The sequence below is a fragment of the Trematosphaeria pertusa genome, assembly GCF_010094035.1.
Source record: "Trematosphaeria pertusa strain CBS 122368 unplaced genomic scaffold BU26scaffold_2, whole genome shotgun sequence".
Lineage (NCBI taxonomy): Eukaryota > Fungi > Ascomycota > Dothideomycetes > Pleosporales > Trematosphaeriaceae > Trematosphaeria > Trematosphaeria pertusa.
The window spans coordinates 1926606-1951557 of NW_022987213.1; the positions used below are offsets into that span (position 1 = coordinate 1926606).

General features: G+C 55.4%; 13 protein-coding genes across 13 annotated transcripts; 8 read left to right on the forward strand and 5 right to left on the reverse strand.

The window, feature by feature from the left end:
* Positions 1 to 135: 135 nt before the first annotated feature.
* On the reverse strand, positions 136 to 1240 carry BU26DRAFT_514537 (40S ribosomal protein-like protein S8). Its single transcript, XM_033827859.1, has one exon. It carries the CDS (start codon positions 957 to 959, stop codon positions 348 to 350), a length of 612 nt encoding a protein of 203 aa, XP_033689672.1. The 5' UTR covers positions 960 to 1240; the 3' UTR covers positions 136 to 347.
* Positions 1241 to 1613: 373 nt separating this feature from the next.
* Positions 1614 to 3356, forward strand: BU26DRAFT_514538 (uncharacterized protein). The gene has a single exon (XM_033827860.1). It carries the CDS (start codon positions 1920 to 1922, stop codon positions 3018 to 3020), a length of 1101 nt encoding a protein of 366 aa, XP_033689673.1. The 5' UTR covers positions 1614 to 1919; the 3' UTR covers positions 3021 to 3356.
* Positions 3357 to 3983: 627 nt separating this feature from the next.
* On the forward strand, positions 3984 to 5314 carry BU26DRAFT_559337 (uncharacterized protein; the record flags this gene model as incomplete). Its single annotated transcript, XM_033832689.1, has 2 exons — positions 3984 to 4061; positions 4145 to 5314. The coding sequence occupies 2 exons, from the start codon at positions 3984 to 3986 to the stop codon at positions 5312 to 5314; spliced, it is 1248 nt and encodes a 415-aa protein (XP_033689674.1).
* A 670-nt stretch (positions 5315 to 5984) lies between these two features.
* Positions 5985 to 6923, forward strand: BU26DRAFT_143311 (uncharacterized protein). Its single transcript, XM_033819852.1, has one exon. It carries the CDS (start codon positions 6163 to 6165, stop codon positions 6694 to 6696), a length of 534 nt encoding a protein of 177 aa, XP_033689675.1. The 5' UTR covers positions 5985 to 6162; the 3' UTR covers positions 6697 to 6923.
* A 707-nt stretch (positions 6924 to 7630) lies between these two features.
* Positions 7631 to 9657, forward strand: BU26DRAFT_537360 (N-myristoyl transferase). Its single transcript, XM_033831408.1, has 3 exons — positions 7631 to 8393; positions 8446 to 9226; positions 9279 to 9657. The coding sequence occupies exons 1-3, from the start codon at positions 7696 to 7698 to the stop codon at positions 9474 to 9476; spliced, it is 1677 nt and encodes a 558-aa protein (XP_033689676.1). The 5' UTR covers positions 7631 to 7695; the 3' UTR covers positions 9477 to 9657.
* Positions 9658 to 9880: 223 nt separating this feature from the next.
* On the forward strand, positions 9881 to 10482 carry BU26DRAFT_514542 (uncharacterized protein). Its single transcript, XM_033827861.1, has 2 exons — positions 9881 to 10220; positions 10304 to 10482. The coding sequence occupies exons 1-2, from the start codon at positions 9901 to 9903 to the stop codon at positions 10311 to 10313; spliced, it is 330 nt and encodes a 109-aa protein (XP_033689677.1). The 5' UTR covers positions 9881 to 9900; the 3' UTR covers positions 10314 to 10482.
* A 254-nt stretch (positions 10483 to 10736) lies between these two features.
* On the reverse strand, positions 10737 to 14096 carry BU26DRAFT_143382 (uncharacterized protein). The gene is made up of 3 exons (XM_033819855.1): positions 13102 to 14096; positions 11577 to 13044; positions 10737 to 11520 (listed from the first exon to the last, which is right to left on the reverse strand). The coding sequence occupies exons 1-3, from the start codon at positions 13693 to 13695 to the stop codon at positions 10778 to 10780; spliced, it is 2805 nt and encodes a 934-aa protein (XP_033689678.1). The 5' UTR covers positions 13696 to 14096; the 3' UTR covers positions 10737 to 10777.
* Position 14097: 1 nt separating this feature from the next.
* Positions 14098 to 15218, reverse strand: BU26DRAFT_143381 (uncharacterized protein). The gene has a single exon (XM_033819854.1). It carries the CDS (start codon positions 14891 to 14893, stop codon positions 14237 to 14239), a length of 657 nt encoding a protein of 218 aa, XP_033689679.1. The 5' UTR covers positions 14894 to 15218; the 3' UTR covers positions 14098 to 14236.
* On the forward strand, positions 15021 to 16057 carry BU26DRAFT_143358 (uncharacterized protein). The gene is made up of 2 exons (XM_033819853.1): positions 15021 to 15781; positions 15832 to 16057. Exons 1-2 carry the CDS (start codon positions 15351 to 15353, stop codon positions 16007 to 16009), a joined length of 609 nt encoding a protein of 202 aa, XP_033689680.1. The 5' UTR covers positions 15021 to 15350; the 3' UTR covers positions 16010 to 16057.
* A 514-nt stretch (positions 16058 to 16571) lies between these two features.
* On the reverse strand, positions 16572 to 18386 carry BU26DRAFT_475060 (uncharacterized protein; the record flags this gene model as incomplete). Its single annotated transcript, XM_033825518.1, has 1 exon — positions 16572 to 18386. One exon carries the CDS (start codon positions 18384 to 18386, stop codon positions 17004 to 17006), a length of 1383 nt encoding a protein of 460 aa, XP_033689681.1. The 3' UTR covers positions 16572 to 17003.
* A 1330-nt stretch (positions 18387 to 19716) lies between these two features.
* BU26DRAFT_514546 (uncharacterized protein) lies at positions 19717 to 20982 on the forward strand. The gene is made up of 2 exons (XM_033827862.1): positions 19717 to 19915; positions 20148 to 20982. Exons 1-2 carry the CDS (start codon positions 19773 to 19775, stop codon positions 20818 to 20820), a joined length of 816 nt encoding a protein of 271 aa, XP_033689682.1. The 5' UTR covers positions 19717 to 19772; the 3' UTR covers positions 20821 to 20982.
* Positions 20955 to 22121, reverse strand: BU26DRAFT_143450 (uncharacterized protein). The gene has a single exon (XM_033819857.1). It carries the CDS (start codon positions 21857 to 21859, stop codon positions 21089 to 21091), a length of 771 nt encoding a protein of 256 aa, XP_033689683.1. The 5' UTR covers positions 21860 to 22121; the 3' UTR covers positions 20955 to 21088.
* A 113-nt stretch (positions 22122 to 22234) lies between these two features.
* Positions 22235 to 24426, forward strand: BU26DRAFT_514548 (aldehyde dehydrogenase-like protein). The gene is made up of 4 exons (XM_033827863.1): positions 22235 to 22637; positions 22693 to 23061; positions 23111 to 24086; positions 24142 to 24426. Exons 1-4 carry the CDS (start codon positions 22510 to 22512, stop codon positions 24172 to 24174), a joined length of 1506 nt encoding a protein of 501 aa, XP_033689684.1. The 5' UTR covers positions 22235 to 22509; the 3' UTR covers positions 24175 to 24426.
* The last annotated feature ends 526 nt before the right edge of the window (positions 24427 to 24952 follow it).

A 24952-nucleotide genomic window follows, 5' to 3' on the forward strand; every position in this document is an offset into this window, starting at 1 on the left:
GCAGCAGCTGGATGACGCACTATCCCTCGCTTCGGCTTGCCGATGACCGGATCCTGGGTCAACTCTATACCGCAGTCGCGATACCATAGAACCAATGCACCTGGCGTGAGCATGGCATGTACTCTAACAAAGTGACTTGGAAAGAAGTGTATATCTATACATACTTTTTACATAGTAATTGGTGCGTAGTGGCGCTATGCTTTTCGACGTGCGCACCCGACCGTCTTTTAATGCTATGGTGCGCCCATTGCTGTCTCCTTCTCAAAACATACCAGTTTAAGCAAGCAGCACGTTCTCATCCCTCTCTTCTAATTGTCGCACCCTTCTTTCAATGTTCCATCACCACCCTACCATACCCGACACAGCACCATCCCACCCAACTTGCGCTCCACACACTCCCTCGCCTCCAGAATGCCCCGATCCGTGGTGACAAACATGCATTCTCCCGGACGCGTCAACCCTTTCACATAACTCGCCTCCCTCGTCCGCGTTATCCTGCCCAGATCCTCGCTCGTCAGCCATATTCGCCTTGTCGGCTTGCTGACCAGCTTCATGTTCTTGAGCACAGGCTCGCTGTTCCAGTATTTGAGGCCGAGCCACAGGCGCCGGCGGGCGGGGTTCTCAGGGACGGACACTTGGTACAGTTGTTCGTTTCCTAAAGGGTCTTTTGCTAATGGTGTGCCATCCTCCGCAGAGGGTACCGGGTATGCGTTCCAGGGTTCGGAGGAAAGCTTTTGGGCGAGCTTTTCGTGCTGTTCTGGGTCGGTGGTTGTCTGAAGGAGGAAGGGCTTTGGAGGTGCGGTGCCGCCGAGGGTTACGCTCGAGAGGAAGCCTTCGCGCTGCAGGCCCATCATCAGGTTGACGTGCAGCTTCGATACTGGTATTGACGTGAGGCCCAACCGTGCTTTCGAGGCATTCTGCAGGTGTGAGCACACGTGTGCCAGGTTGACGAGAGACATTATGAGGGCGGCGCGGGTGTGGATGCGAAGGGAAAGTTCTGCCCTCTAGGGGCTATTTCGAGAGCAACGCGGCGATCGTGAGGTTCTAGGCCGACAAGTGAGGGCAGATGCTTTGCGGGGATGGCGGTTATCGATGCAGGTCGGCCTGCATGCGTCAATCGGGTTGATGCGTGACCGTGAATGTGCCCTTGTGCTCGCGGCCAAATTTTGGCGTCGGATGTCCGCCAGCCCTGCAGCAGCTCGAGCTTGGGCCGCCTTGGGAAGGCACGCGTGTTGGCGCTCAGCGCCTGCCCCACGCGAGCGGGCGCTTCGAGCACGACTGAAATAGAAGACCGCGCAGCTGTTGGTCGATGGTCTAGCCTGATCATTAGAGCTCCCTTTTATATATATACTTTGATCGTCCTTTGCCTTTTCTTGGTAGCTAACATTCGTGTGCATATATTTGCAGCTTTTCCGCATTCTGGTGGAATTTGGGCTGAGCGATCAGGCGCGGTTTGAAGCGTGAGCAAAGTACAGAGGTACTTCTGGAAGGATGCCGCCGCAGCAGGGTGAAGTGTCTCTTTTGACACTGTAAGTCTGTCTTAGCTCGCCAGTCTGTACGGATGCTAATCCCTAACAGCTTCGCAGACGTCCATTACTACTTCTCTCCTCCCACGTACAAACCTCCGCACCACCGCTTCGACAAGAGCTCTTATGTCTACCTCTACCATAACCCAATGCAGCAGCGTGGGCGCATAGAAATAGCGAACCATGCTGGGACACCCGAGCAGGATGCCTTCGCGGGCTGTAAGTCTAGAGTAGGAAGACTGAGCATATTGAGTTGGGCTGACTAGGAATTCCCATCCAGATCTGGACACGGTCAAGATAGAACAGACGTACAAGCACCCGTGCTTATTTACCCTCACCGTCGATACCTTCCGAGGCCAAAATGGAAGCGCCGGCCCAAGCCCACAGCAAGATATGTCGCAGTGGCACCTACCCGCGCTTGATCCGAGGAATGATGGGAAGTACATGTACCGGCTACACACACTGGAGATTTACTTCTGGACACCGGATGACGCTGGCTTATTTCTGGACTCGCTACGGAGAGTAGTGCAGCCGCAGCAGCTACAGGTCGTGGCCAACCCTCAAGCTGCATCACCATCCGAGCACAAGAACGATGTGATGAATCCAGTGGTTGCGAAGCTGGAGAAGGCAGCCATATCGCATTCTAGTCGGAGCCCGAGCATTAGCACTACTCAGTCCTTCCCTGGCCCTCCAGCAGGCCCGGCTCCTACCTCGAGTCCTCCTGCAGCCGATGCTAACTACACACCAATGGCCTACAATCCTGCGGCTCCAGCTGCACCTGAGCCCATTGCTCACCGAGAAAAGACGCCGCCTCCGCCTGATGCCGCCGACGGAACTGGGCTCGGGGCAGCAGCGATGAACGACCACCATGCTCAGCCGTTTGGTAACCCGCTGCAACAATCGTTCGTACCTCAGACAACATCGCAACCGTACATTCCGGGCCCTCCCTCACGGACGCAAACCTTCTCCGGGCCTCCTACCCCCGGGATCCAGCGTACCGCGACCACTGGCTCTATCCCGCCTCCACCCCAAAGCCCCCCATCATACGCGCCGCCCCCGGCTGGTCCACCTCCGGGTCAGTACGACCAGCAAGGTACACCACAACCAGGAATCCAGCGTCAGTCGACCATGCCGGTCCAGCAGTACGCAAACTACCCCGGCTCCCCTGGCTACCCTCCGTCTGTGAAATCTCCTGGAGCGCCTGGTCACTCACCCTTGCCGTCGCCTAGTTACGCGCCTCAGCAGTACCAACCTCTTGCGTCTCCACCTCCGGGAGGCTACACGCAGTATCAGTACGGTAGTACTACGCAACAGACGCCGGGAACGGATCCATATGCCATGCATCAACAGCTGTACAGACCAACGGAGCAAGAAGCTAGTGTACACGAGCACACTGCGCCTGGACAGCAACGCAACTCCAACATGGGCCGCCGAGCGGAGAAAGTAGAGAAGGGTGTTGGGAAGTTTCTAAAGAAGCTGGATAAGAAGTTCTAGTTCTAGTTAATACTTAGCATCGCAGCGAGCGGCTCTAGGAATTGAATTTGACGAATTGACGGATGCAGTATGTAAATGTTTAAATCATGGAATATATACCCTTCTCGTAGTATATTATCGGGCCTCTTGCGGGAGGGGATTCTCCGGGTTTAAAGGCTCGCCGTACGGATAAAATTGCTCGCATGGCTAGCTATACGTGCCATTGTACGCATCTGCGAAGGCGTCCGGGGCGGCTGTTACGTGCATCGTTGTATCTAGACAAATCCACATTGCGAGAGAGCGCGGCTGAGCCTCGGTGGATGAATGGCTGGCCCACAGTGCAGGATCCAATCAGAGTGCAGCGCTAAAAAGCGGGACCGAACATGGGGCCCCCAAAATAGCAATCCAGGTTCTGTGGATGACAGAAGCCCGCTCTCCGCTCTGACGGCTGACATGAGAAGCCTATCGCACGAGGGCAATTGAGTCGCAGAGGAGCGCAAGCACACCAATTCGCCGCTTTCCGAACGATGATGCCGCGCTATTGGAATCATCGTGAGATGGGAAGATTATGACCTCGGGAAGCTTTCCGCGATCCCCAGGCTTCAGCCACGCACAGCTTCGAGGTTCCCTGTTAGCATCCCTGCGCTGCTTATGAGCCACGCCAAGGATATTAGGGCGAGACTGTGCCAGGCACCTCAGCCCTGGCCGTTGGAAGAGCTTCGCACTTTTGCTGCTGCGATATCCTTCTGTATACTTTCTTCTCCTCCGGAATTGCCGACTGTGACGCCCAGCAGTTTGGGACGTCAGTCGTCTTTGTACCACGGCCGTGCGATCCGGCACTGCGGAAACCGCGGGACCTAGTGGGTTGTCTGAGCTCCACATTCCTCGGACGAGTGATCTCATCGTCGAAGGCCCTCAGGCCCGCCGCACAGGAGGCGGATTGCTGAGAAGTGGAGGGCGGGACGTATAAGAGAGGGGGGCACGATGCGGATACCGGTGCTCGAGGCGCGGAAAGGCGCGCTGGAGAAGAGAATGAGCAAGAACCAGAAGTCGCTCTGGGTGGTACGTTCTGTCCAGCCCGCGCCGTCCGGATTCCTTCCGCCCCGCATTGTATCGAACACAGTCACTGATGCCAAACGTCGCAGATTGCCATCATCGTCATAATCATCTTCGTCATCCTTGTCATCACATACCTCCTCACCCTCAAACTCCGCAAGGGCACAATCAAAGCTCCGTCTCGCGGTAAACTGCCCTCGCTATTCTCCATCAAGAACTGGCGCAAGCGGCCCCGCCGGAACGATTACTCGACGAGCCTCCAGGACAATGAGCTGGATGGGAATGGCCGGCGCGAGAGCCGCGATCGCGAGATGAGCGGCGCAGCAGACCCGGAGAGGCAGAGTCCTGGAGATGGTGCTGGCGTTGACCGTAATACTTCGGTGCGTAGTGTGATGACATTACCGGCTTACTCGCCTGCCGCAAGGGAGAACGAGAGAATCCTAGCCAGGGAGGGCGAAAGAGCAGGCATCGATACTGTGGTTGAGTTCCCCGAGGGCGTGGACGAGGAAGAGGAAAGAAGAGAAAATGAGATGGAGTCGCTATATCAGATCCGGCTTGCCCGGCGCGCAGAAGCACGAGAACGGGAGGAGCGACGGCAGGCTAGGCGAGCAGCAAGAGCACGAGGGGATTACGAGGCGCTGGCCGAGATAAGGAGGAGAGCAGAACAGGCGGCCGAGGAATCATTATCGCAGATACTGATCCAGGAGCACCAGACCGCAAACCGCGAACGGAGGGTATCGAGTGTGCAATACGGCGATCTAGGAGTTGCAAGGCATGACGGCACCCGGATACGCGCGAACTCTTCAGAAAGCGACCAACGTCCTCTTCTCGACTCGGCAGCCTCCATATCGGGCCAGAGTGCTCGTTCCAGAGCCCTTAGCAACAATACCCTACACACACACTATCGCGGTCCTTCCGCCTCCTCCGTTCTCTCCGTATCTTCCCGCGCTTCTGACGAATTCGACTTCCCGGAAGCAGCTCCCTCGCGGACTAATGACACCAACGACGACTTTGAGGTCGTCTCCCTATCGCATCCGCGCTCAAGATCAGTGAGCAGAGTTGCTACGCCGATACCTACCCCCAGCATCGAGATACCAAACGAAGAGGCACCAGCATACGAGGACCCGCCGAATTATGAGAGCCCGGTTTCAACCAGGGCGCCGCAGCTACCCACCCTAGAACGACTGCCCAGCATACATGTCACTGCTGAACCTACACCCGTTGATGGCCGCCCATATTCCCCTACTCCTCCCAGGTGATACATCGCGTTGGTCGGTTTCGCCTTGTACATCGCGCATTAATTTCCATCTTGTTCCGATCATTTTGTTTCCATGTTGAAAATAAACGTTGTATATGAGACCACGAAGTTACACTGAGGGGTGGCCTGGATCGCTACTCTCTCCTCACGATTGACTTCTGGATACCTCAGGTGTTGTTTTGGAATCTGGATGTCCATATTGAGGAGCTTGGCATACCTGTCGGATAATTTCCTCTTTGGTAGCGCATGATCTCTAAGATGGAACCAGGAGCTATCGTAGCCCTCATTAATCGTACCATACCCCATCAGCGTTTCAGAAAAGAAAGGCACGCTAGAAGCCAGACTAATGACTCGATCACTTCACAGCACTCAGCGTCCGCAAACACAATCCTCGATCATGGAAAGCATTTATCGTTGATTCGCACTCATCCCTCTCGGCCAAGCTCGGACCCCAACATTAAAGCCTATCGAACGATTCCCCGATGGGGCTAAAACCTAACCCCCGGATACGAATTACTCGGGGCCAACGAACTGACAATGAGCCTCCACTCGCGACCTTGTTAATGCACCGGATCATTGGATACTTGGCCGGAGTTGGCTGTGCATACCGAATCCCCCTGCAAACCAGCTCGATAGGGCTTTCGGAACGCTGGCTATTCCCGTGAACACGAAGGTCGCAGGTGGCTTGTACCGCTCCGCTTCGCGTATTGATACTGTTAGTGCTTTCCTAGGCGCTTATATGAACTTGGGTCCGTGAGGAATCCTTCGACTTCATCATCCCTACTCCCACCACCTCCCTCAGATCGTTTCCTTCCTTGCTTTCGCGTCCTCTTCACACCACACACAATCATGGGGCGCAAGCGCTTAAGAAGAGCAGTTGAAGGAGACTTTGACTCCGAGTCCTTTTACACTTTCCACAACACAGCGATGGCAAACTTATCATTATCGTCGGGGATATACCAGGACACGGCTGGCGCGATAAATATGACCTTGGAAGGCTCTCTCTCCTCTGAGAACTGGCAAATATATTATCAGCAAGGACGGTACTTCATCCGGAATTATGACTATGGGGATTACCAGCTCGCGCTCACGGAATCATCGCGGTCGGTGCCAAAATTGATGAAGAGGAGCGGAGAGTTGGGGCATCAGTGGACGCTCACGAGAAAGGATGGCGACGGCTGGCAGCTAAGCAACGGATTGTTGGGGAATGGGAGCTTGCTATGCCTGAACCAAGCGTATACCGGGACCGTGCCTGGGATGCAACCCAGTGAGGCTGGAGCGAATTGGGAGATTCTGATTAATCCGAGTGCGGGGAGTCCGAAGGGGAGCGATTTGTATAGGGATGTGGAGGGCTTCGAAGTGCGTATTACGGAGAGGAAATGATGTGGGGAGGTTGTGAAATGGGACACTGACTGGCAGTATAGGTCGCGCCATCCTCGATATCTTCATCAGCCACACCCTTAGCAACCGTTACCTCCATTTCGTCAAGCTCAACCCCGAACGCTTCCGCGACGTCAACAGCATCCTCACAATCTCCCCTCGTCGAATCCTCACCAGCGCCAGACTCCGGCTCCTCGTCCCTTAGCGCCGGCGCAATAGCCGGCATCGCCGTCGGAGCCTTCGCATTCGTCGTTCTATCCGCGATACTGGCATTCTTTTTCCTGCGGAGACGGAAGAAGAAGAGAGAGAACGATGCTGCTGCCGAGCTACCAACAGGGGAAAAGGTTGTATATGCGCATCGCGCGGAGATAGGGAGTGATCCTATGGTTTTTATAGCGCAAGAGAGAGGGATGAATTCCCCCAGATTTGAGATGGGTACGGGGCTAGAGGTACCGTATCAGGATAAAGGAAAGACAGCAGATGGAGCTACGGGACACGTGTATAGGTAATGTTCAGTATGTGGATAGAGCTTGGCTTCGCTTTGCTTCTGAGTGTTGGGTTTGAAGAGAGATTTGGATACTATACCCTTCAGCGTCTTGAATGCTATTTCGATCTGGTGCATACAGCGGATCATGCCTAATGCTTGATCTCTACCAAGGTACTTGCAGACAGTGGTTCCAGGGGTGGCCCAATTATCGTGTGTTGACCTAGTGCCTTCCGAGGTTGAGCTTTCAGCCAGTTAATCTGAATTGGTAGCGGAGATCCCCAGGTACCGGAAACTCAATAAATTCGGCTAGATAATTCTATATCTGTAGTAGACCTAGGTACCTCTGAGAAGTGAAGCAAAAGTGATGAACAAGGCGAGGTTCGCGTCGCCCTACAACCGAGTTTGACCCCTCCACTGCCCCGCCAAAGGCTAAACTCGCGCGTCGCTGCACTAAAGTCCAAGCACACCCGCGCTCCTATTCCTAATCAACTCTCTACCCCTCTAAGCTTCTTAAGATGCCTCAAGAAGCTTCGAAGATCGCGGACCCCGATGCGACCGCCGAAGCCGCTGCCGAAGCCGTCGCCGAGTCGAGTAAACAGAACGATGCACACGAGTCCGGAGACGAGAGCGGCGAAGAGGCCACGGCGGTGGTAGAAGGCGGGGAGGGCGCTACACAGAAAAAGAAGAAGAGCCGGAAGCGCAAGCTCAAGGAAGCTATCGCGGGCAAGGGAAAGGAGCCAATTACGTCTGCGGAATCGCCAGCAGGACAACACTTGAGCAAGGACCAAATGAACGTGCTGCTGGAGTCCAACCCGGCCCTGAAGAATGAGCTGCTGGCGAAGTCAAAGGGCAAGGCCAGCATGGAGGAAATGATGCGGAAGCTCAGTGTCAACGAGATGTTGACGGGACTCGCGCCGCAGGGGAAGAACGTGAAGGATATGGCAAGCCATGCTTTCTGGAAGACGCAGCCGGTTCCGAGCTTTGATGAGATGGCCGCGGGCAAGGAGAAGATTGTGGATGGGCCAATAAAGGAAATTGACATCGAGAAGGTGGATAAGCAGCCAAGCCCATTGTATCCTGGCTTCGAGTGGGTGACGATGGACCTTGAGGACGAGAAGCAGCTGGATGAGGTGTATGACCTCCTCACGAACCACTATGTCGAGGACCAAGAGGCGATGTTCCGCTTTCGGTATTCACCGTCTTTCTTGAACTGGTACGTTCTTCCTAATCCAGGGTGAGAGATACGAACTGACAGTGGTAACTAGGGCACTCAAAGCACCCGGCTGGAAGAAGGACTGGCACGTCGGTGTCCGCGCCTCACAATCTGGAAAACTGGTCGCCTTCATATCCGGTATCCCAATACAGCTGCGGGTGCGAAAGAACGTCCTCAATTGCTCGGAGGTCAACTTCCTCTGCGTCCACAAGAAGCTACGGTCAAAACGTCTCGCGCCCGTCCTCATCAAGGAGATCACCCGTCGCTGCTATGTCCACGGTGTCTTCCAAGCTGTATATACGGTCGGCACCCTCCTTCCCACGCCCGTCTCAACGTGTCGATACTTCCACCGAGCTATCGAGTGGGAGAAGCTGTACGATGTCGGCTTCTCCCCGCTCCCACATGGTAGCACCAAGCAGCGCCAAATCATACGTTACAAGCTTCCGGAAGAGACGTTCACCCCAGGTCTAAGGGAAATGAAGGCCGAGGATGTCGATACAGTCCTTGATCTGCTCAAGCGCTATCTGGAGCGCATGGACATGGCGCAGGTCTTCTCCAAGACAGACTTCGAGCACTGGATGTTCCCGGCCGAGAAGCCAAAGGAGCAAGTGGTGTGGAGCTATGTTGTGGAGGACCCCGCCAGCAAGAAGATCACCGACTTCTTCTCCTTCTACAGCCTGGAGAGCACCGTCATTGGACACAAGAAGCACGACCTCATCAAGGCTGCCTATCTGTTCTACTATGCGACGGAGACGGCTTTCAGCCAGGAAAAGAGCTTGCTGAAGCCGAGGCTGAATCTGCTAATCAAGGATGCGTTGATTTTGGCGAAGATGGTGAGCATCTCAAGCTTGAAGCAACTACTGGTACGGAAACTGACTTTAACAGGCCAAATTCGACGTCTTTAATTCTCTCACCCTTCTCGACAACCCTCTCTTCCTGGAAGAACAGCGATTTGGTGCTGGCGATGGCTCTCTGCACTACTACCTCTACAACTACCGCGCTGCGCCGCTTCCCGGTGGCGTCGATCCACGGAACCAGTCAAGCGCCAAATACATGGGCGGCGTGGGACTAGTGATGCTGTAGATTTGGAGATCAAACTGCTGCATACATGGACGCCCATGAACGCAGCATCTCTAGCACCCGGATAATTGCCATAGCAGAGCTTTCCTGTCCAGCGTAGCTGGCATTGGAAGGGAGCAAAGGTCCATAGAAATTCAAGCATTAACTGCGACAAAATATGCTAGAAGACAACCATGGAGATAGCGCACTCAAGGCCCTCGCATCGTGAACACTGAATTCTTTCCGACCATATGAAGAGACGCGGCGAGGGTCGACCTCGAGGCTGTGATCGTGAAGGTCACGAGATGTGAGCCGTGCATATATGTCTTGGCAAGAATTTGACCGAGCTCTACCCGCCCTCCATCAACCTCATCCCCACCGCCCAAATCGCGGCCCTCCGCGCATCAATCCCCTCTCTTCCGCCCAATCCCCCAATCCAGCCGCCGCAATGCTCCCACGAACCCTCCTCCTCCCGCTCCGGCACACCCTCCTATCCACCCGTCCAGCGCTCCCCTCCGCCGCCGCGCGCTCAATCCACACCTCGACCCTCTCGCAACAACGACCCTCAATACGCCGAAACCCGAACACCTTCGCAGAACTGAGCTCGCGGTTCAATGGCTTGCGGCTGCAAACACAACAGCAGCAGACAAGGGGAATGAAGGTGCGCAGCTCGGTCAAGAAGCTGTGCGATGGGTGCAAGAGCGTGCGTAGGAAGAAGGGGAAGTATGTGTATATTATTTGTAGTAAGAATCCGAAGCATAAGCAGAGGTGAGTAAGAGGGTTTTTCTTGTGTGGGGAGGGATGGGATGGGTGGGGGGATTGTGTGGGTGCTGGGCTAACGGAGAGTGTAGGCAAGGATAGGCGATGGTGATATGGCGGAGATTTGGATCGAGAAGGCGTGTGGGAGGGTGTCTGCCGGGACGGTGTTGGGCTACTAGTATGGTGCGGGAGTTGAATGATAAGAGAGGAGGATTGTATCATATGTTTGCATGCCCTGCATTGAGGGCGTTGGAGGAACTCGTATCGCGGGGAAGGAGATAGAATATGGACTCTCAGCTACATCATCGCATATCCGGAAATGAAAGCGTTCAGCACGACGGCATTGGACAGCCTACAGCGCACAGTTGGTATTGCACAACATCGTGACGACCAGTCCCGAATTAAATTCCATGGCTGGCAAAACTCCAACCATCCTATGATACTTTTCCAGTCCATAACCGGACGTCCCCCTTCCCCAAACTAACGTATAAGCGCCAAAGGGTATCGGGCTAAAATATACACAGGAGAAACAGAACCCGCAAGCCCTTCTCTGACAACAGCAGCACTCATCCCCACCCCGCCTTCTCGTCCGGAAAGTACCCCCGCGGTGGAGGAATCGCCCTCACTTGCGGACTCGTCGCATAGCCATTCGGGCTCCCCGGCCCGCCACCGCCGCCCACATAATTCGGCGTATTCGGCCCACTGCTGCCCGGCGTCCTCAACGGATTCCTATTCGGGACGAGCGGGCGAGCCACGAAATCGCTCTCGGTAAGCCGATAGGTGTTATCCATCTTCTGGCGGTGGAACTCGCCCTGCATCACCTTCTCGTTGTCTCTGCGGATCTCGAGCTCGCGCTGCGCCGCCATGCGCGCGCCGTTGCCGAAGCCTAGGTTATCAATCTTCTCGCTGATGCGGCGGATGTCGCTGTTCAGCATGGTCGCGCCGTCGAGCGCGCCGCTGTCGAGTTCCTCGCCGACGGGCATGCTGCTGCCCTCGAGCTCGGCGGGCGCGCCGGCGATGGGCGTCGGGTCCCAGGAGCGCTGCCAGCACCAGCTGCGCTGTTGCGAGGCTTCGAGGTACTCGGTCATGCCGATGGTGACCCATTCGGGGCAGCGCTTGAGGTCGGTGCAGAGGAAGTAGCGCACGCCGTCGGCGTACTTGAGCGACTGCACGTCGACGGAGAGGGTGGAGAGGACTTGCAGGATGCCGTAGAGGAGGACCCAGCGGCCGAGGCGGGCTTCGCGGGGCGTCGTGTTTTTGAGGTCGGCGCCGAGCTCGAAGCGCTCGAATTGGTCGATTAGGGTGCTTCCTGTGCGGGAGTTAGCATCGCTAAGGGCATGAGTGGTTGGGCGTGTGCCGCCGTACCGTTGAAAGACGCATCGAGCTTCTCGATGTTTGTGGCGTCGCTGAAGACGATGGACATCTGCAGATGCGCCTTCGCATCCTTGGTGGCGTCCGTCTTGTTCTTCTTCAGGCCGCTGAACAGACTCCTCTTCTCTTTAACCTTGGGCTGGTGTACTTCCCTTGGCAGCAACGGGTACGGATGAGGAATGTGCTGGTAGCCGTGCCGGTTGTCGAATGTGACGAGCATATCAGAGAGAGACAGCTCGGGGAGGTCAGCCCTGAAGTCTTGGGTCTTCCGGCTGACCATCTGCCACTTTTTGCCTGGACGCTCCTCTTGCGCATCCCACACCACGTCGCGGTTGACAAGGTAGTCGTAGAGCGCGCCGAAGTCTTCTTGCAGGCTGAGCGCAATTCTCCGGTTTAGCCAGCTCTTGCCCTGGTTCGGCGGCCAGTTTCCGTAGATCTTGGTGTAGTAGTTGACGAGAAATTGGCGGAATCCCTGGTAACTCTGGTAAACTGGAGAGCCCGCAGCTTTCGCCGGGTCCAGCCATAGATCGACGAAGTCGAATGTCGCCAACTTTTCTTCCGCCTCCATCACATGCAGCTGCAGAGTCTTCGCCGCGATCCCCAGGTTCCTCCTCGTTACAATGGACAACCTCTTAAAGTCTGGAAGTTCCTCGATCTGCGGAGTCATGATGCCTGCAAGATGCACGAAGCTTTCCAGATATCCCTGCCTCCATTTCACGTTATCCTGCTCCGCCCACGCAAGCAGGCCAAGCGCAAGCTTGATACTATTCCGGACGTCGTCGAGCTTGTGCTGGGTGAGATAGTCCGTTATCATACGGACGCTGCGCTCACGGGGCGTCATCCTCGACTGATTGTCGTGGTCGAGATCGTACATGACCTGGATTTCCGGCTGGAGCGTGCTCAACATCTCATACAGATCCGACCCTACGATTGGCTTGTTATGCAGCATGGCGAGGAAATTCCGAACAGCTACATGATGCAGTCGCTGACTTTGGGGAGTTTTGCAATGAGCGGGCGCAGTGAACCAGAGCTCATGTGTCGGCTGATGCGGGTTGGTTTGCTGGAACGGCGGCGGCGATTGCGCTCCAGGCCGATTTTCGTCCGTGTAATACTGAGCTCTTGATGCTGTGCCGCTTCCTGGGACTCCATAGTAGGCCTGGTCGATATTGAAAGGGGGTGGCGATATCCCGCCCGGCGATGTTGGAGCTAGCATCTGGCGTTGGCCCGAAGGGAAGTTGGGAGAAAAAGCTTGCGAAGGGGTCGAAGATTCAGGACTCCCTGGCAGTGTCCAGTCATCATCATTATCGTCAATGCGACCGTAGAGTAGTGCGTTGCAAAGCCACGTAGAGCCAGAACTTTCAAGCACGTCCAGCTCTGCACGGATCTGAGGGATTGGACGATCCTCATTGGCCTGCTCCTCTTTGAAGTAGATAAGGACGTTACCGGTCTGCATATGTTCATCCTGCTACTGTTAGACCATAGTCCTAATGCTCCTCGGCAACTGATAGATAGGGCTTACGAAGTCGAAGCCTCCGTAGGGCCGCAGCCCTTGTTCTCCACCCTCCCATATTCGGAAGTTGATCCACGTCCTATTGCTCGTAGGCGCGTACGAAAGAGTAGACTCTGCTCGGAAGATCGGGGGCGCAGGTGTGTTGGAGACGGGCTTCTTCACGGGCACGCCCCCGCCCCTCCCCCGGGGTGCTTTCGTTTCTTTTCCCTTGGCCTGATATTTCGACTTCTCCTTTCCCTTAGACGAGCTATCCGAGATGGACGCAGCTCCGCTCGCTGAAGTCTTCGGACGATGGAGCTTACTGGAAAACTCGGACGACTCCTGGGAGTTGATGGTGTTCAAGCGAGGTCTGCTGCCACTGGCGCTGCGATTGGTGGAGCTGGTTCGCGAAGTTGCGCGACTAGCATCGCTTGAGATGGTGAGCTGCCTCGAGGGAAGACTGGCGTCTCTCGTACTAACGCTCGGCGTGGGTGGCCAATCCGCGAATGCGTCGTGGGGCCTGCGGATCGACTCGACCTTCTTGGTCTTCGCTGCAGCCTTCTTTTCCTTTTTCTCGATATCTTTCACCACTGCCTTTCGGCTTCGGGCGCCTCTTGCCGACATTACTGATTAATTACTCCTTTCTCATGCGCTTCGAAGATGCAAGGTCCAGCCGCCGAATGAGCGAATTCTGAGCTGAGGGAACGAGGTTGCCGGGTTGATATGAAAGATATAGGAATGCTACGGCGAGCGGACTCGGTTGCGGGGTTGAAGCAACAGGATGCGGGCGAGCGGCAAACGGGAATAGAGCGACTCAAATGTGCAGTACAGCCTGATGGCGGAGAATGATCAGGCTACATGGAAAGGTGCGGCTGAAGGACTGCGTAGCCTGGGTGGGTGAAAGAGGCTTGCTGAGCGTAACAGATGGCGTCGAACAGAAGAGAGCGAGGGGAGGTCACAGGCGCGTCAAGGCGGAAAGGAGGGGAATGGGACAGAGGTGTTCAGCTGTGTGTAAGATGGAGTAGGATATATTGGTTTATTTTTGAGGACCCTTGCTTGCATGCGTCCCACAGGTATGGTGTCCAGGGTGCTCAAATGGGTGTAGAGCATGCGGAGCAGTGCCGGGCTCGATAAGAAACCCTGCGCGTACGGCACAGCGCTGCAGTTATGCAGTTAACCCATCAAGCGAAGGCTCCGGGGCAGCCACAGGAGACGCGAGGTCTGCACACAGCGCGCCGGGGACCAATGGCGCGGGAGGGGGGTTGTTGGCCGGCGAGAAGGGCAGCACAGGCAAACGGGCCAGAAGCGGACGGCTCGCCTCTAGCGATAAGGCCTGTCTAATTGCCCTCCCAAGGTTATGCTGGGCGTCAGCGGGACGGAGCAGCCCAGGCGGGGACCCAGGAGGCGGCCGCTCAGGAGCACACGGAGGCATCGGAGTCTGGGAAATGAGCTCGTACGGCGCGGCAAACACACAACGGGATATAGAAGCACTGCAGCGTGCTCGTCGGGCTTCGAGCAGGACGCATAGCCGTATAGCCTGAGCTAGCCTCTTGCCGGAAGCGGACTGGAGCCAACGGGCCCAACCCGCAGCGCTGGAAACGGGGAGCGCTGTCGATCGAGAGCCAACACCGACGCGATCGCAAGAGCAGCAGCTGCTCCCCGAGCGACGACTGCTGGCTGGCATGATGAGTCGCGCGTTGGACTGTTCGACTCGCAAGCGTGCTGCGCGTGAGACTGTTGGTAGAGGCTCTCGACCCGCAACCGCGACGTCAACCGCGTCCCCGTTCCTGGCAGGAGTGATAGTCGCCACGAGGCGGCACATCGCACATCATGGGCCATGATCTGTTTCAAGAGCGTGAGATTCGTCCCGTGTTTTGTTTTGCGGCGAGGCACCTGGGCATGAGACGGCCCAGCCACGCGATTTCGCTGCCAGCCTCTTCCCCGCCATCCCTCATCCCTCACCCATGTGTGGCATGCACCTTATTTGTACCGGTGGTATAGCAGGTTTCCACCCCATCAACACCATACGTCACTCGGAACGGCCGTCCGCACACCGGCCCGACTGCAGCGCAACCTCATCCCAGTTCGCAGAAATAAAAAGCCGCCCTGTCCCACGTCTTGCTGCTGTCGCCAGCCGTCCGTTCGTCCCCCCAGCCAGCGCTGCGAGTCCCCCGCATCGCTGAGTCGCAGCTGCCCGCCCTCGTCATACCGGTTCGCTTTTGGCAAACTGCCGCACTCTCTCCAGCTGTTTTGCTCGGGATAGACCCCCAGCCTCCACCATGTCGTTCTCCGGCTTCTCCTTCATCTTCTGGCGCATCATGGAAATCATCACGCTGATTCCCACGCTGGGCATGCTCGCATGGTTCGTCGATTGGTACAACGACAGGAGCCTGCTCACGCCGCAATCTGTCCTGGTGCTCTTCGTCGTCTCGGTACTGGGCGCGGCGTGGGCGCTTGGGACCCTGTTCCTCTATGCGCGCGCCCGCCACTCGGCCGGCTTCGTCGCCTTCGTGGACCTCCTCTTCGTCGGCGCATTCATCGGCGCCGTCTGGTGCTTGCGCGGCATCGCCGATGCGGACTGCTCGCACTGGCGCTCCAACGGCTCCTACAACGCAGACCTCGGTCTCTTTACCGTCTCGGGGAACAGCTATGCCCTCAACATCGACAAGCAATGCGCAATGCTCAAAGCTAGCTTTGCGTTCGGCATCATGTAAGTCCGCAGTTCCATGTACGATGGTATGGATAGCTGACACTCGCCAGGAACTGCATCTTCTTCTTCCTTACCTTCCTCCTCGCCTTGCTCGTCCATCGTCACTATGGCGACGACCGAGACCGAGTCGTCGTAAAGCGCGAGACTCACTACTCCCGCCACGGACACCGCGGCCACCGATCGCGCAGCCCGCGACACTCGCACCACAGCCGCCGCAGCTACGTTTAGGCCCCTCGTTCATTGCGGGGAGATATAAGGCAGGCATGGGAAGCGATATCAGCCCCTGCTCTGGCCAGCTTGGGAAAGGCGGAGAGGAAGGACCTTGTGAATAGGCTGCGAAGGTCGCAACGACGGGGACGTATTTATTTCAGCATTTCCGCTATCTACGCTGGACATGCTACGGTTACGAACGACATAACGACCATCTTCCTTCCTGCTCTTGTAGCTTTTTGTATGGCTTTTTTAGAGAGAGCGGAATACCCACGACATCCTCACGGACACCATCTATACCAAGGCAGAATCAAATCAAAACATCATGACCCACAATCAAAAACTTACTGTATCAACTTGATCAAGACAAGCATCTCCCGTGAATACATCTCATTCTATGGACCCGGGAATACCGTTGCTCGTATCATGACGTGGTTGACTACCAGATTCTTGGTACCCACGTGGGTCCACAACCACTAATTATGTAACGGTTTCTAGGGCATCCCAACTTTCTTTCGACGACATGCTTAGAACAGTTTTTAGAAGATGAAGTTGATTGCAAATTGTACAAACTATCCGAGAATCATTTCTACGCCTTACAGATAGGTGCTAGAGTACCACCGCTAGCCATGAAGAGAGACAGAAAGAATCCAGACGCCAGATTGAAAGTCCACCGGTCCGAACGTCTACCCATGACCTTGAACAGTAATGTAGTCCGGGGCAGATAGAGAAGTTCCCAGGAAACATCGAGGTCTTGATGTCTGGACGCCAGTCGATATGAGAAGAAAAGGAAATGAGAATTGGCCGTGCAGGAGTGCCGCCTTCGAAGAATCCCGGGATATAGTTTCCACTGATCCTATTGTCCAAGCACCCTTTTGGCCCGGTTGCTGCATGAAACGCCAAGGTAGGAAGAAGAAAGATGACCATAAAGTCGGAAGCCAGCTGCGAACCTAGCCGATTGCAGCACCCGCACAACAGTTTCCTTTCGCCTATCTCCGATCCATGCGCGGAACTAGAGGTGAAAAACGTCCACACAGGGAAATGCGCACTCGCAGCGGGGAGGGAAGAATCCTTCATCTTTGTCTGCGCACTCAGGTTCCTCGCACAAAGTACGGGAACCAGAAGTCTCCGTTCCGACCTCCCACTCTTCGTCCAGCTCGATGCCTCCTCCGCAGTCCGCGTAAAGCTCCCTCAACTCACTCTCAGTGAACTTAAGCGCGAGCACCGCAGCCTGGCGAAGGTTCTGATATCGCTGTTCTTCTTCTTCATCCAGAAAGTGCTTGACGGCAGCATCTTCGTAGGGTGCTAGCACCTCGGCGACGCGCTCATAGATGAGGCGAATCAGGATGCGAGGGCAGGGCCAGTCCTGGTGGAAGAGAGTTGGGGCGAGCTGGCCTGCAATATCCCTCCATTCCTTCTGGCGGTTCGGGAGGAAGACGACGACTGCGTTCAGGTGGGGAAGCTGATCGAAGACTTCGCAGTTGATGTAGTTACGGTGCCAGTAGCGATCGAAGCTACCGGCGGACACCTTGAAGAAGTGCATGGACGACACAATGTCGAAGGACAGGCAGAGCTTGCGAATTCCGTGGCGGAACGTTGCGTAGCGACTGAGCTCGGGATAGAACTTGGGAAACTTCTTGTAGCGGTTGGCGAGGACGTATGTGCGCTGATCGACGGGCATACCGTTTGGCTCGGTGAGTTGGTAGTGCTTCGCGAGGCGCTTCATGCGGGCTTGGAACTCGGTGTAGGCGAAGCTGGTGACGCAAAAGCCCTTGTCGAAATACAGGCTTCCATTGAAGCACAGGCGCAGCGTGATTGTGCGGACTTGTGTTGAGACACTTAGAAGTGCTTCAAAGCCTCCAAGCCTAGTAATCAACTCGCAAGGGAGCCTCTTGCAATGGCGAGGGCTTCGCTGTCGGGGAATTCCGTGGAAGTAGTCAGCAAAGTGTGGAGCTCTGTGGATGCAGACCTGGATGACGTTCTCTTTCAGCTCAGTGGGCAGTCCGTTCCAGTTGAACGCTTTCCCGTTAGAGTCCCAGTATCTCGCCAATGTCCCATGGGTGGCAATAGAATCGCTTACGGGGAAGTGCAAGGACAAGCTCTTGTTGATGGAGATCCAATTCCTGCCCTCGCGCACCAGAACCTTGTTGACGAAACGGCCTTTTCGAAAGGATGGACGACATGATCGAGTGAACTCCTTTCCGTAGCTGCTGAAGACAACGGCGACCTTCAGAGAGGGGCTAATCCCGGTTTCGGTCACCGGGATGCCGGCTTGATTCTGCACGTCAATATGCAGTGCGAAGTGAAATGGTGATTTCATGCGATAGCCCTCGACAGCTCGCCGGATGCTAGAGAGGAATTCATGCTCTTCGATACTCCCGGTATCGTTGAACATGGTATGATTCGGTTGTAGCTTCGGTACTGTGCTGAAAGGATCAGGAAGCTCAATCCGGTTCGGGTTTGGCTCGGGTTCGGCGAACATCCATGCACTCGAGGGCTGGTACCGGCGGGTTGAGCTACTGGCAGAAGCCATGATCGCTTCTGGTTGAACTAGTTAGCTAGGTTGACATGCGAATTGCACTGCCTCAGAGGAAATAGGGTCGAGGGGACCGGTTGGTCGCTCGAAGGAAAATGAATTTGCTGGACTTGTAGGTGGTCGAGAGAAGAAAAGAGGTCGAAGGAGAAGACTGTGAAGAGAGACTCCGAGGTTTTATTAGTGTAGGCAGACTAGGCAGCCACAGCCGCCGTACAATAGTTGACAATAAGTATTGTAGTGAGATTTCCGGTAACTGTTCTGAGAGAGTGAATGACAGCGGCCTGACTGACTGGACAATAGTAAGCTTGGCTTCCAAGCCTCCGGGAAAGTTTTGATCCTGCTAGGCTGGTGACCGATGTGTGACGTTGTCCCGTGCGCCCGCCAAGGTGAAAGAGTGGATCGTGAGCACGGAAGATCTCGAGGTTGGCGTAAAGAAAGTAAGAAAGCTTGAGGAGAGCAGTATCCCCCGGACGACCTAGACGCGCAGTAAGATTCTTGACTTATGATCTACCTCAAAACTGGTGGGTGCTGCAAAAGAGGTCAATGAAATCATGAACAAGACAATTGTCCAAGATGAAGGAGGAAGAAGTGAAAAGAGGCAGGAGCGACACCTGATGATTAGCTCACGCTAGTCTAGGATGCCATCACTAACCCGACATCCCTCGCTTGGGCACGGTATAGAGAGCGGTATAGCAGAGATGGCACATGGCGGCGTGATTGCCCATAGCGAGAAAACCGTCGCAAAATGGTCTGGCATACCTACCTAGGTATGGTTGAGTAGAGACCACCTGCCGGACTCTAGCACTACTACGCCCCGCAACGAAGGACTGCAACTGAACACTCTTGCAGGTGCATAGCATAGAAAGAGCACGAACACAGAAACACAATATCTTGTTGCAAGCATTCAGAGGACAATTTCCAGCTCTTTTGACGCATCCTTCGCTCTTGCATGTACATAACCGGATGGGCCTGGGGTTTGTCGGAGCAATATCCAAACACAGTAACGACTTTGAAAAGCCCACTGAGGCAGTCACAAGTGTGAATGAAAGCGGTGTGGTGAAAGGAGTGAAGTCGCTCAGCTCTTCACCCTTTCATCATCCGGAGCGATTTGCCAAGACTTGAAATTTTACCGGAGCAGGCAGCACTCTCTGCACCAATAGTCTTCCAGCTTTGTCCACGACGCCTCACCATCAAACATCAACTTCTACTAAACCGACGAGACGTAAACTCTCAAAATCCACCAACATGAATTCAAACGCGTCGGGCCACGCCGAGCGGGGCGATGTTGTGGCCTTGGAAGCGGTGCGGAGACAACTGATGCCTCTGCTCTACAACATGGAGAACCTACAGCAGGAGATAATGGCGAATCCTAATGCGCCGCCGGACTGGTAAGATGCTATTTTCTATTCTTTGTATGTCTCTGGCAGCCGGCCATTTTTGGTCTTTTCCCTCCTCTGCACCGCTCTTTGTCGTCGTCTCTATTCTTCAACCTTCTCCGCTCTCTTTCTCGTTTCCTCCGTTCTTGGACTTCTAATGGAAAGCAAGATATGATTTTTCTGATTTCGATGCCTACACTTGTACCTTCTTTTAAGCTCCAATCATAGGACTAACCGATCCCAGGCCTTCCGTCCAACGCAGCACCGCGGCCCTCAGCAACGCCCTCAACGGCCTCCAATCGCTCTTAAGCGAGGACCTCAACATGACGCAAACAATATGGCAGCTCCACCCCTATCCCATGACCCCCTTCCCTATCGACAACCCCGACATGGCCGGGCTCGCCTCCGTAATCCTGCGCAAACGGCTTGATGTCAACGAAGAGAAATGGATTCTTGACCGCCTCGCGAAAGCCCAGGAATTCGCTCACGTGCCTGAGGACTTGGTTATCGAGCCCCGGAAGCCGAAGGATGACGGGAAGAAGGACGGGGATGAGAGTAGTGATGATGAGGATGAGGATGGGGATGGGGATGACGGGCCGGATGGTGCGAGGGTGAAGGTGGAGCGGCGCAAGGGAACGCTGGATGAGGATCAGTTGGCGGAGCTTTGGGGGATTAGCAAGGATGTTGTGGAGGAGGAGTTGGCGCATGTGGGCGAAGAGCAGATGGGAGAAGAGTCGCAGGCGAGCTCGCCGGCGGATGTCGATATGGGCGGAACAGGCTCCCAGCAGCAGACGGACGACGCTTCCAAGAACGCACAACAGACTGCGGCACAGCAAATTACGCCCATGATGCCTCTGGCTACCATACACAGGTTCATGACTACCGGAGCGGCGGTACTGAAGCCGGAAGACAAGTAGTGAGGACAATTGATGGCGGTCACTATTGGAGATTGGGCGGCATATGGAACGGTGCATAACTTGGCGTTATGGGTAGGGTATGATACCAACATTCAGACCGGAGTCTTGGGGACCAAGGATTGTCTTGAATAAAAAACTATGCGCACAGCGGACAAATAGCGGTACTCCGAGCTATTCCATCTTCATGAACGCTTTCAATGCTGCCCGGGGTATAATGATGAGCCTGAACGTGCTGAGAACCTACTGCCCTCCATCTAGCTCTAGTCCGTCACTCCGGCTTCAAAGCATACATGCGCACGGGAAAGAGCTCTCTTGGAAAGCCCTTCTGCAGCTCCTCGGCCACGATCTTCAGCCCAGCCTCCTTGAACAGCTTTCTGAACTTCGCATCCGATCGCGTCACACTTGAATCCTGCTCATCGTAAATGTCTCTTTTCACCCAATCCGTGGACTGGTTCTCCTTGACTACGATCCACGACTCTCCCTCCCTGACTAGTCCCTCTTTACATCGCTGAAGGTATGCCACTAGCTGTGCATCTGTAAGATGACCCAGACACCACTGGTTCCATATTACGTTGTACCCGCCCGGTTCTGGCGTCCAGTCCTGCAGACCCAGATTTATCACCTCCCCAACTTGTCCCTTGCCCTCGTTTGTTTCCTCACCATCTCCGGCCCACTCTCCGCTGCCCAAGCCCTGCACCAGCTCGTCCGTGAACTTCTTCACCGGCTCCACGACATCCACCTGCTTGCTCACACCCAGCAACAGCCCCTTTGTTATCCTGCCCACACCCGCTCCACAGTCCGCCGCCCTGCTCAATTGCTCAAGCGGCGTTTTGCTTGATTGCGACTTGCCGCGCCGTAGCTTTGTGAAGAAGTTGGAGGAGCCTTGTAGGTCGATGCGCGATGTCTGGGGGTAGCCGCCGAGCATGCCGTTTACGGTTGCGTCTACAGAGTTCCAGTATACGAGGGCATCGTCTTGATTTATGTAGGAGTCGGGGGCTCGGGAGGTCGTAGGAATGGGAGGGTCGGCGTCCATGTCCATTGCTCGGCTTGGGTGGGATGGGAGTTGGCTTCGGGACGCGATGCGTGCGTGGCGCGTTTGCGGAATGAGGTCACGGCTCTTCGCTAGGCCGGCGGGGTAGAATTAAGCTGGAGGGAAATAGCTAAGAAGCGCGCGAGGCATAGTGCTGTGGGTGTTAGTGAACTCAGTTGTTAGCCAGGAGTAATGGACAGCTTCGCGAGAGGAGATGGCGGGGTAGCGGCAGGGGAGCGACGCGTCTGGTACCTGGTCGGCATTGCTCTCGGGCCCGCAAAACGGGTGAATAACTGCAGTGACATATACTCGACGGATCGGCTAGCGTTTGAAGCGTGTTGCGAAGCATCGGTGCGAACGCCGCCGAATAAGGAAAGTGTATCCGGATAAGCTGTTATCGAGTCCGACAGCGTCATATCGCGGGGTTGACGACCACTTGGGAAGCAGCAACGGCCGGATAGCTGCGAGAAGGCTGCCACACCATTTGGCCCGACCCATTGATAACCAGGCGTCTCCTCGTCTTACCGACACCGATGCCCTCTCTTTGTTGCCGCCTCTTCAAGCCTCCACCTCCCTCCTTTCCACAGTTTCGTCGCCTTTTGCGAGCTTCTGTCCCTGCGCCATTCTCATTCGTCAGGACCATCAGCAGCCGAGCAGCCATGTCTGACCTCTTCGTTGAGCTCACGGCACCAAATGGCCGAAAGCATACGCAGCCGAGAGGGCTGTTTATCAATAACGAATTCGTTCCTTCTAAATCCGGCGAGACACTCACGAGCATCAACCCGAGGTATGCAATATCAGGTCCGCAGTGTGTGAATGGGGGGCTAATATTGTTGATTCAGCAACGAGAGTGAGATTGTGTCCGTCTATGCTGCCGGACCTGAAGATGTCGACACTGCGGTAGCTGCGGCACGGAAAGCTTTCAAAGATCCGTCATGGCGCGACATGGACACCACCGCTCGAGGAGACCTTCTGTTCAAGCTCGCTGAACTCATTGAGCAACACCGCGAGACCCTGGCGACTATCGAAACTTGGGACAATGGCAAACCGTATCAGGTCTCCTTGAACGATGACCTGAGCGAAGTCATTGGCACCATCAAATACTATGCAGGCTATGCAAACAAGATCCACGGTCAAGTGATCGATACATCGCCAGCAAAGCTCGCATACACCATCCGCGAGCCTCTCGGTGTTTGTGGGCAGATCATTCCGTAAGTTTCTCTTTCACGGGCGGCGGCATCAGCAACTGACATGTCAAAGCTGGAACTTCCCCCTTGCCATGGCAGCATGGAAGCTCGGGCCAGCACTTTGCACTGGAAACACCGTCGTATTGAAGGCGGCGGAGCAAACACCACTGTCCATTCTCTACCTGGGCACTCTCATCAAGGAGGCAGGATTCCCACCAGGTGTTGTCAACTTTCTGAATGGCGAGGGTCGCAAAGCTGGCGCAGCCTTGGCACAGCATCTCGACGTGGATAAGATTGCTTTTACGGGATCAACAGCTACTGGAAAGGAAATCATGAAGATGGCGGCAGTGAACATGAAGAATATCACCCTGGAGACGGGAGGCAAGTCGCCACTTCTAGTGTTCGATGACTGCGATCTGGACCAGGCTGTCAAGTGGTCACATGTCGGTATAATGTACAACCAGGGACAGGTCTGCACAGCTACCTCTCGTATACTGGTCCAGGAGGGCATATACGACAAGTTCGTCGAAGCGTTCAAGGAGTACGTATCAAAGACCTCGGTAGTCGGGGATCCGTTCAAGGACGACACCTTCCAAGGACCGCAGGTTACCAAGACGCAGTATGAAAGAGTACTGGCGTACATCGAATCCGGGAAGTCTGACGGTGCCAAGTTGGTAGCGGGCGGAGAAGCTTACAAGGATGTCGGTGGAAAGGGCTTCTTCGTCTCCCCAACTATCTTTACCAATGTGAAGGATAACATGAGGATCTACCGAGAAGAGGTATTCGGTCCTTTCGTTGTCATCAGCTCATTCAAGACCGAGGAAGAAGCAATTGAACGAGCCAACGATACTACCTATGGACTCGGAGCAGCCCTCTTTACCCAGGACATTACCAAAGGGCACCGTGTCGCAAGACTCATCGAAGCGGGAATGGTGTGGATCAACTCCAGCAACGACTCCGACATCCGGATACCATTCGGAGGAGTGAAGCAGAGCGGTATCGGACGGGAGCTTGGCGAGGCTGGACTGGAGGCGTATACAAATAAAAAGGTATGAACCCTGACTACAATTGGTCGCCATCTTTGAGCTTTGCTGACGAGAGCAGGCTATTCATGTCAACCTTGGCACGAAGTTGTAGCTGAACCGCACGGCGTCTGTGGAAGTACGGGAATCTGGGTAGATGGTGACTGGCCACGTGGAGGAACCGCCATATACGCCGATACGGTCGCCAATCGAATTATCTAGAGAGCAGACCCTTTCCAGGTTTGGTCTCGCCCCAAGGCCTCGTCGTCGGAATCAAGCCTTGGCGCCACGGCTTGGACATGTCGTTTGCGAGAGGTTGAGAAAGCTGTGTACAGGTCCGCAGAAATACCAATCGAATTTTGCAGAGGGACCCTAAGTGCTTCGTCCGCGTGACTCTAATGCCGCCTGCAGGTACGCGACGTGGCAGGCCAGTACCACAGTAGATGAAGTTGGGCAGCAAGGTGCAAATCGCCGCAGTAGTCTTGAGTGGGATATCGCTCGGGCGCAGAGAATCCGGCGCGGGAAGGCCCCCTGATGCAGAGAAAAGACGCGGCAAACACGTCGTTAGATGGGCTTGCCGCTGTGGCAGCGTAAGGGCCTTCGAAGCCCGATGTCGTAACGTCGGCGTCGGCTCAACGTGGATGCGGCCGCGAGCTTCCCAGGTCACAGTTACCTAGGTATACCGCCTCGGAGGGGCGCGTGACTCCGGAGCTGAGCTAATTGTGAGTTTCCCATGGGCTTCTCCGGGCCAGAGCCGATTGTCGGTCCGTTTGCTGTCGTACACCAGCATCGTGCTGGCAGAGACGTGTTCCGTAGAGGCGCAAAGGCGGCTTTGTGCTCTTGGACTCTGGGCCGCCCACTCTGGGCCGGGGTCCTTGTTAGGGCGACTTGGC